This window comes from Oncorhynchus keta, chromosome 11, assembly GCF_023373465.1.
Source record: "Oncorhynchus keta strain PuntledgeMale-10-30-2019 chromosome 11, Oket_V2, whole genome shotgun sequence".
Lineage (NCBI taxonomy): Eukaryota > Metazoa > Chordata > Actinopteri > Salmoniformes > Salmonidae > Oncorhynchus > Oncorhynchus keta.
In genome coordinates this window covers 2,212,279-2,222,248 of record NC_068431.1, presented here as the reverse complement: position 1 = coordinate 2,222,248, position 9,970 = coordinate 2,212,279, and the positions used below count along the sequence as shown (strand labels likewise).

Below are 9,970 nucleotides of genomic sequence, written 5' to 3'. Positions count from 1 at the left end.
AGCTATAAATAAAAAAAATAAAAAATAGCAAAAGAGAGATATAAATGCATTTGAGACTTCAAGTACTTCTAAATATAACTATATCTAAATATACATTAAATACATTAAACCGTGATATCACACTGATATATGTTATTTATTGAATGGCTATAAAGGCTTATAGACATAATATACTGAGCCTTCAGAATGTATTCACACCTCTTGAATTACCACACATGTTGTTGTGTTACAGCCTGAATTTAAAATGGATTCCATTCAGAGGGTCACTGGCCTCCGCACAATACCCCATAATGTCAACGTGGAATTATGTTTTTAGAAATGTTTACAAATGAATTCAAAATTAAAAGCTGAAATGTCTTGAGTTAAATAAGTATTCAACTCCTTTATAATGGCAAGTCCAAATAATAATGTTTAAAATGATTTTTGAATGCCTACTTAACCTTTGTATCTTACACATACAATTATCTGAAAGGTCCTCAGTTGAGCAGTGATTTTCAATCACAGATTCAATCACGAAGTCCAGGAGGTCTTCCAATGCCTAGCAAAGAAGACCACCTATTTGTTGATCGCTAAAAATCAACAATAACAAAAAATAAGACATTGAATATCCCTTTGAGGATGAAGTTATTCATTACACTTTGGATGGTGTATCAATACACCCAGTCACTACCAAGATACAGGCGTCCTTCCTGACTCAGTGTATCAACACCCCCAGTCACTACAAAGATACAGGCTTACTTACATGCTGCCATGCCCTGATCTGTTTCACCTGCTCCTTGTGATTGTCTCCACCCCCTCCAGGTGTCACTGATTTTCCCCAGTGTATTTATCCCTGTGTTTCCTATCTCTCTGTGCCAGTGTATTTATCTCTGTGTTTCCTGTCTATCTGTGCCAGTGTATTTATAGTCTTGTATGTTTTTCCAAGTCAACCAGCGTTTTCCCCGTTCTCCTGCTTTTTGCTATTCTCCTTTTTCTAGTCCTCCCAGTTTTGACCGTTGCCTGTTTCTGGACTCTGTACCCGCCTGCCTGACCATTCTGCCTGCCTGACCATTCTGCCTGTCCTGACCCCGTGTCTGCCTGACCATTCTGCCTGCCTTGACCATGAGCCTGTCCTGACCCCGAGTCTGCCTGACCATTCTGCCTGCCTTGACCACGAGCCTGTCTGCCACTCTGTACCTCGTGGACTCTGATCTGGTTTTGACCTTTGGCCTGTCCACGACCTCTTGCCTCCTCCTTTTGGATTAATAAACATTGTAAGACTCCAACCAGCTGCCTCCCTGTGTCTGCATCTGGGTTTCGCCTTGTGTCATGATACATGCGTTCTTCCTAACTCAGTTGCAGGAGAGGAAGGAAACTGCTCAGGTATTTCACCATAAAACAGTTGCAGATTTTAATGGCTGTGATAGGAGAAAACTGAGGATGGATCAACACCTTTGTAGTTACTCCACAATACTAACCTAAATTACAGCCTGAAAAGAAGGAAACCTGTGCAGAATAAAGATTTTCCAAGACAGTCCTGTTTTCAATAAGGCACTAAAGTAAAACTGTAAAAAGAAATGGCTAAGAAATTAACTTTATGTCCTGAATACAAAGTGTTATGGTTGGGCTAAATCCAACTCAACAGATCACTAAGAACCACATATTTCCAAGCATGGTGGTGGCTGCAACATGTTATAGGTATGCTTGTCATCGGCAAGGACTAGAGTTTTTTAGGATAAAAAGAAACTAAGCACCGGCTAAATGCGAGAGGAAAAGCTGGTTCAGTCTGCTTTCCAAAAGACACTGAAAGACAAATTCACCGTTCACCAAGACAATAACCCAAAACACAAGATCAAATATACACTGGCATTGCTTACCATGGTGACAGTGAATGTTCCTGAGTTGCTTAGTTACAGTTTTGACTTAAATCGCCTTGAAAATCTATGCCAAGACTTGAAAATGGCTGTTAGGTGTGAATACTTTCAGAACGCACTGTAAATATATTATTTTTAAGAGAAAAAATTCAAGAACTTCATGTTGGTTTGACCTGCGTCACAGCTCTTTGGGCCCCTCTTCTGAGCATCTTCTTGGCTGATACCTTAAACTCCTCCGTCTTCAGAACGTATACGATGGGATTGAGCATTGGTGGCAGTATGGAGGTCAGGGAGAGGTTGATGATCCGGGCGTTGGTTGGTATGATGGTGTAGAGAGAGTACGTGAAAATAATGGGCAGGTAGAATATGGCCACCAGTATTAGGTGTGAGGTACATGTCTTAATGGCTCTGAGTCTGGGAAAGAGAGAGAGAGAGAGAGAGAGAGAGAGAGAGAGAGGGAGAGGGAGAGGTGAACAGAGAGAGGTGGACAGAGAGAGAGAGATAAAGAGAGCGTGAGAGAGGGTAAGAAAGAGAGCGAGAGGGAGACAGAAAGAGGTGGACAGAGAAAGGGTGTGAGAAAGAGAGGTAGAGGGAGAGAGACAGAGAGACAGAAAGAAGTGGATTGAGAGAGGGAGAGAGAGAGGTGGAGGGTGAGAGAGGGAGAGAGACAGAGAGACAGAAAGAGGTGGATGGAGAGGGAGAGAGGGAGAGGTGGAGGGTGAGAGATGGAGAGAGAGAGAAAGAGAGAGGTGGAGGGTGAGAGTGGGAGAGAGAGAGAGAAAGAGGTGGACATAGAGAGAGAAAGAAAGAGAGAGCGAGCGAGAGAGAGAGCGAGAGGGAGAGGGAGGGAGAGAACGTGTGTCAGTACACCATGTGATTATCTATACAGTTTAATTGCATTCTCAATATTTCCCAGCATTTATCATTCCTGTAACAAGTCCATAACTAAAAACATATTTCTGAGGCCTCACACCAATCAGCATATGGGCCGTTCTGGCTCGGACAAGTCTACTTACTGACTTGACTTACTTATTCCAATCAGTATTACTTCTCACCTGTCCTGGGGCAGTGTGATGGTGAACAGGGCGTGTGTTATACAGATGTATGATGATATGATGAAGATCATTGGGAGATAGAGAACTATACAGGGGTTGATTTCGCTCATCGCTATGTTAGGGACCACATTAGAACAGGGGGCCGCCAGACGGAACAGAGGACCGTGGTCACAGAAGTAGCTGTTGATCACCAGAGACCTACAATACAATACAATACATTATATACCATGTTATTACCCAGATATTAGAGCAAACAACAGAAATGTGTCCAAAAAATTCTCGACCAGCTATTGGTACACCTCCGCCACTGGAATTCCTCTCACATTCAAGATGAAGGAACATAAAGGAACAATTCCAGAACTTTTTGGGAAATCTAACTGCTTCAGAAATGTGTTTTGCTGGTTAGAACAGAAATAGTGGTTCTGCTCAGAACAAAACATTTGGAAAATCATTTTTTTGTTTTAATCCCTGATTGTGTGTAGATGGTTGAGAAATTTAAATTAATATATTTTCAATTCAGGCTGTAACACATCAAAATGTGGAATAAGTTAAGGGGTATGCACTGAATTTACAAAACATTAGCAACACCTTCCTAATATTGAGTTTAACTTCTTAAAGCACCCATCCCGTTAGCGGGATCATTTTCATCAACACCCGCTGAATTGCAGTGCACCAAATTCTAATTACTAAACATATTTAATTAGCAAAACACAGCTTAGCTTGTTGTTAAGCCACCTGGTGTTTCAGATTTCAATACAGCTTTTCGGCAAAAGCATAACAAGCGTTTATGTAAGAACATCTCTCTCAGTAGACAAAATATTACAATCACCTAGCAGCCAAGTAGACTGTCACTAAAGTCAGAAAAGCAATAGATTCAAGTCGCTTACCTTTGATGATCTTCGGATATTTTCACTCACGAGACTCCCAGTTACACAATAATTGTTCCTTTTGTTCCATAAGGATTATTTTTATGTCCAAAATACCTCCATTTGTTTGGCGCGTTATGTTCAGAAATCCACAGGCACGAGCGGTCACGACATCGCAGACGAACATTCCAAATAGTATCCGTAATGTCCACAGAAACGTTTTTTTTTTAAATAATGAATCCTCAGGTTGTTTTTAAAATATATAATCGATAATATAATCAACCGGGACTGTCGCTTTTTCAAATAGGAGAGGGAGAGACAATGGCTGCCCCACACTATTGCGCAAGCAAAACTCATGCGAACACCCAGCTATCCACTTACGCGATGTTATCTTTCTCACTCATTTTTCAAAATAAAAGCCGGAAACTATGTCTAAAGACTTGACACCATGAGGAAGCGATAGGAAAAGGAATCTGGTTGATATCCCTTTAAATGGAACGAAGGCAGGCTATGGAACATGGAGCTTTCAAAATAGAAGCCACTTCCTGGTTTGATTTTCCTCAGGTTTTCACCTGCAATTTAAGTTGTTAACCTCCTTTTGCCCTCAGAACAGCCTCAATTCGTTGGGTCATGGACTCTACAAGGTGTCTAAAGCGTTCCACAGGGATGCTGGCCCATGTTGACTCCAATGTTTCCCACAGTTGTGTCAAGTTGGCTGGATGTCCTTCGGGTGTTGGACCATTCTAGATTCACACTGGAAATTGTTGGGCATGAATTGCAGTTCTTGACACAAACCGGTGCGCCTGGCACCTACTACCATACCCCGTTCAAGGGCACTTAAATACTTTGTTTTTGCCCCTTTCACCCACTGCATGGCACACATACATAATCCATGTCTTGCTTGTCTCAAGGCTTAAAAACATTTGTAACATGTCTCCTCCCCTTCATCTCCACTGAATTAAGTGGATTTAACAAGTGACTTATCACACCCGCTCTGCCTCACCTGGAGCTCGAGGGCACCAGGATCCCCAGCATTACGCACTCAAGCCGCCATCAGTACCCACACCTGCCTTCCCCCATTTACGTGGATTTAAAACTTCTTAGGGAGGCAAGGGGCAGTATTTTCAAGTCCGGATGAAAAGTGTGCCCAAAGTAAACTGCCTGTTACTCAGGCCCAGAAGCTAGGATATGCATATTATTAGTAGATTTGGATAGAAAACAGTAACGTTTCTAAAACTGTTAAAATAATGTCTGTGAGTATAACAGAACTGATTTGGCAGGCAAAACCGAGGACAAACCTTCCAGGGGGAAAACAATTGAGGTCATAGTATTTCCCAATACCTTTCTATGGGAAGCCCTTTTTAATAGGAACCTGGTTGCATTTCCCATGGCTTCCACTAGATGGCGACAGTCTTTAGAAATTGTTCAATGTTTTTCTTTTGAGAAATGAAGAAGTACAGCTGTTCTTTGTTTTTTTGTCCAGATGGATTCTACTGTTTGGAGCGAGTTTCACGTTGTTTTTATCCGGTATTGGAAACAGTTTATCCATCTTAAATTTTGTCGATTATTTACGTTTTAGGATACCTGAGGTTGGAACGTTGTTTGAAATGTTTGGACCAAGTTTACAGGTAATTTATTTGATCCTTTGTGGGCTTGTTGGGAACGATGTATTTCTGAATCAAACGTGTCAAATAAACAGGGGATATAAAGAAGGAATTTATCGAACAAAACGACCATTCATTGTGTCACTGAGACATTTGAGAAAAATAAAAGAAGATCTTAATAAGTAAGGCATTTATTATATCGTTATTTCTGACTTTTGTGTCGCCACCTGCCTGGTTGAAAATGACTTTCATGTGTTTTTATGCGGGCGCTGTCCTCAGATAATCAGCTTTTGAAATCTGACACTGCGGCTGGACGAACAAGAAGTTAAGCTTTATTTATCGGTTATGTTGAAGTTTCAGTTTGTCACTCTGCAATTTCACTGGATGTTGTCGAATCGATCCCGCTAAAGGGATTGGCGCGCGAAGGGATCAATAAGGGATCATAGGTTAAACCTGGTCAGTCATGGAAAGAGCAGGTGTTGACCCGCACGTCTTGATCAAGTCTGACAATAAAACAGCGGGAGCATTCATCAACGTAAGGATATATTATATTTGACTATATTTATATATTTATATATTTATACTATATTTTATCATGAATAGATTTTTTTTGCACCAGCAAGTCATTGGACTGGAGGTTCGTACGTCTCAAACCAATAGTTTGATGTGATTTAACAGATAAATCTATACTTCACAGAAGCTAAGCTTTTGCGGTGGAGTCGGTGCACTACAAAACGATACATACTAACCTACAGAAAGAGAGCCGGGTGATGAGACACACAGAGATCAACACCATCAACACAGCAAACGCCCAGGCGGCCCCCGTCAGCTGGAGCATGGACCTGTGAGTGATCATCATGTGGTACCTGGAAAGAACATTACAATGGAACTTTGAGAGTTGATGACACAGCAGCTCTGGTCATTTAATAGCATCTCTGTAGGGGAAAAGATGATCAACTTTATCTTGTTATTATCGCCAATGGTTTATATGATTTGTCTTTATATGTTTTTCATTTTATATAATTATTCAGTCGAGATTCCCACATTTGGAGAACTTGCAGGGGTCAGAGTGCATTGGCCGAACCTCACCCTGTTATTCCTCCTTTGTGATCAAGGTGTTTCCCCTGTCAGGTAACTATATCCTTATATATGATTTTAAAAGCAGTGAATCCATGTTAAATCATATTTTTCATATGTAATACATTTAATAAATACATTTGAATGAATTGTCAAATCAAATTATTCAATTCTAAATTTTTTAAAATTATCCCAGAAGGGTCAAATGAAATAGTGTTTCTGAATGTTATTTTAATTGAGTTAATAATATGATATATTATCTGAGACCTGAGCGGATAGCAGATGGCCACCAGTCTGTCATAGGAGAGGATGGTGAGGTTGAAGGACTGCATGGTGATGAAGAGGAAGACGAAGAAGAGGCTCGTGAGACACTGGTCGTAGGAGATGAGCTGTCTGCTGAACAGAAACATGTCCAGCAGCTTGGGAACCAGGGCCGTGCTTTCACACACGTCTGTGAAGGCCAGGTTGAACACAGCGATGTACTTGGGGCTGCAAGGTCAGAACATAGATATCTTTTAATATTAATGTAAATATCACGTAACAGAGATCGGGGAGCAAGGCAGGCTCCCAGGCACATGTCTGTGAGGTCCAGGTTGAACACAGCAATGTACAGCAATGTACCCTTCACGTGCTGGGCGTCACTACAGGTTAATATAAGTAATATAATAATAATATAAGTATTATGTAATGGAGGGGCCCCACAAGGGTGCGTTCTGAGCCCTCTCCTGTACTCCCTGTTCACCCACGACTGCGTGGCCACGCACGCCTCCAACTCAATCGTCAAGTCTGCGGACGACACTACAGTGGTGGGCTTGATTACCAACAACGACGAGACGGCCTACAGGGAGGAGGTGAGGGCCTCGGAGTGTGGTGTCAGGAAAATAACCTCACACTCAACGTCAACAAAACTAAGGAGATGATTGTGGACTTCAGGAAACAGCAGAGGGAACACCCTCCTATCCACATTGATGGAACAGTAGTGGAGAGGGTAGTAAGTTTTAAGTTCCTCGGCGTACACATCACAGACAAACTGAATTGGTCCACTCACACAGACAGCATCGTGAAGAAGGCGCAGCAGCGCCTCTTCAACCTCAGGAGGCTGAAGAAATTCGGCTTCTCACCAAAAGCACTCACAAACTTCTACAGATGCACAATCGAGAGCATCCTGTCGGGCTGTATCACCGCCTGGTACGGCAACTGCGGGTAGTGAGGTCTGCACAACGCATCACCGGGGTCAAACTACCTGCCCTCCAGGACACCTACACCACCCAATTTCACAGGAAGGCCATAAAGATCATCAAGGACATCAACCACCCGAGCCACTGCCTGTTCATCCCGCTATCATCCAGAAGGCGAGGTCAGTACAGGTGCATCAAAGCTGGGACCGAGAGACTGAAAAACAGATTCTATCTCAAGGCCATCAGACTGTTAAACAGCCACCACTAACATTGAGTGGCTGCTGCCAACACACTGACACTGACACTGACTCAACTCCAGCCACTTTAATAATGGGAATTGATGGGAAATGTCAAATATATCACTAGCCACTTTAAACAATGCTACTTAATATAATGTTTACATACGCTACATTATTCATCTCATATGTATATACTGCACTCTATATCATCTACTGCATCTTTATGTAATACATGTATCACTAGCCACTTTAACTATGCCACTTTGTTTACATACTCATCTCATATGTATATACTGTACTCAATACCATCTACTGTATCTTGTCTATGCCACTCTGTACCATCACTCATTCATATATCTTTATGTACATGTTCTTTATCCCCTTACACTTGTGTCTATAAGGTAGTAGTTCTGGAATTGTTAGTTAGATTACTTGTTGGTTATTACTGCATTGTCGGAACTAGAAGCACAAGCATTTTGCTACACTCTCATTAACATCTGCTAACCATGTGTATGTGACAAATAAAATTTGATATGGAGATCGGGGAGCAGGGCAGGCTCCCACACACATGTCTGTGAGGTCCAGGGGAACTGGGAGCAGGGCAGGCTCCCACACACATGTCTGTGAGGTCCAGGGGAACGGGGAGCAGGGCAGGCTCCCACACACATAAGATAGACTGTCCAATAAAGGCTGTTTGTTATACACTGTATTGTGTTAATGAGATTAAAGAGGTCTGATTACCTGTGGAGACTGCGGTCCACGTAGATGCCAGTCATGACGAAGGTATTGCCCACCTAGACCCAACACACACACACACACACAGCAGAAATTACCCAAAATGGAAGTTCTTAAATTAGTAACACCCTAGACCAGAGCTAGTTAGTAACACCCTGGACCAGAGCTGGTTAGTAACACCCTGGACCAGAGCTAGTTAGTAACACCCTGGACCAGAGCTGGTTAGTAACACCCTGGACCAGAGCTGGTTAGTAACACCCTGGACCAGAGCTGGTTAGTAACACCCTGGACCAGAGCTAGTTAGTAACACCCTGGACCAGAGCTAGTTAGTAACACCCTGGACCAGAGCTAGTTAGTAACATCCTGGACCAGAGCTGGTTAGTAACACCCTGGACCAGAGCTAGTTAGTAACACCCTGGACCAGAGCTAGTTAGTAACATCCTGGACCAGAGCTGGTTAGTAACACCCTGGACCAGAGCTAGTTAGTAACACCCTGGACCAGAGCTAGTTAGTAACACACTGGACCAGAGCTAGTTAGTAACACCCTGGACCAGAGCTACAGCCTTACCAGAGAGATGATGTAAACAAAACAGAGGAAGATGTAGTAGTAGTTCATGTCGGGGTTGGCTATGAAACCACTGATGAAGAAGTAAGGGGGTCGGATGATGGTGTTGACGTCTGTCTGGTTAGGGTCAGAGGTCAGGGAACTCATCCTGACTGGAGGTGTTAACGTCTCCCTCTGGCTGGTGATAATCTGTGGAAATACATTATCCATGAGTACATTATTACAAATAAAGATATATTCAAAACTGTACATTAATTCACCTGTTGACAAAAACATAATTGAAGCATCGTTAGTGGAAAGGAAATTATCCAAGTTCATCAAAATTGTAAATTGCAAATAATTTATAATAATAAATACATTAATATTATATTTAAATTGTATTTATTTATGTATTCAATGTTACTGCATTTGATACCAGTTGATAAAAAATAGTTAATTAAACCACTCACTTCAGACATCAAACTAAATACCAGAAAGTCAACATCTCCATCAACTACTAAAGCCACTGTTTATCATGTAAATGTAAAGTTGAACCCACCTCCTCAGGTGATATGGTGGACCTGACAGCCCAGGTCTAGTGTGAGGACCTGGGCAGAGACAACAGGCTTATATACTGTATCACCTTTACCTGTTGGTCATTAGTACAACACATAGAGTTACATCACTGGTTCCCAATCCTGGTCCTGGGATCCCAAAGGGATTCACGTTTTAGTTACTGTACCAACACACCTGATTCAGCTAATCAACTCATCATCAAGCCTTTGATAAGATGAATCAGGACAAAAACCTAAATGTTGT

At 42.1% G+C, this 9,970-nt stretch overlaps 1 protein-coding gene across 1 annotated transcript; it reads right to left on the bottom strand.

The window, feature by feature from the left end:
- Positions 1 to 1,279: 1,279 nt before the first annotated feature.
- LOC118379802 (olfactory receptor 146-like) lies at positions 1,280 to 9,747 on the bottom strand. The gene is made up of 7 exons (XM_052529093.1): positions 9,711 to 9,747; positions 9,176 to 9,361; positions 8,614 to 8,666; positions 6,723 to 6,944; positions 6,128 to 6,244; positions 2,909 to 3,106; positions 1,280 to 2,267 (listed from the first exon to the last, which is right to left on the bottom strand). The coding sequence occupies exons 2-7, from the start codon at positions 9,317 to 9,319 to the stop codon at positions 2,012 to 2,014; spliced, it is 990 nt and encodes a 329-aa protein (XP_052385053.1). The 5' UTR covers positions 9,320 to 9,361; positions 9,711 to 9,747; the 3' UTR covers positions 1,280 to 2,011.
- Positions 9,748 to 9,970: the final 223 nt, after the last annotated feature.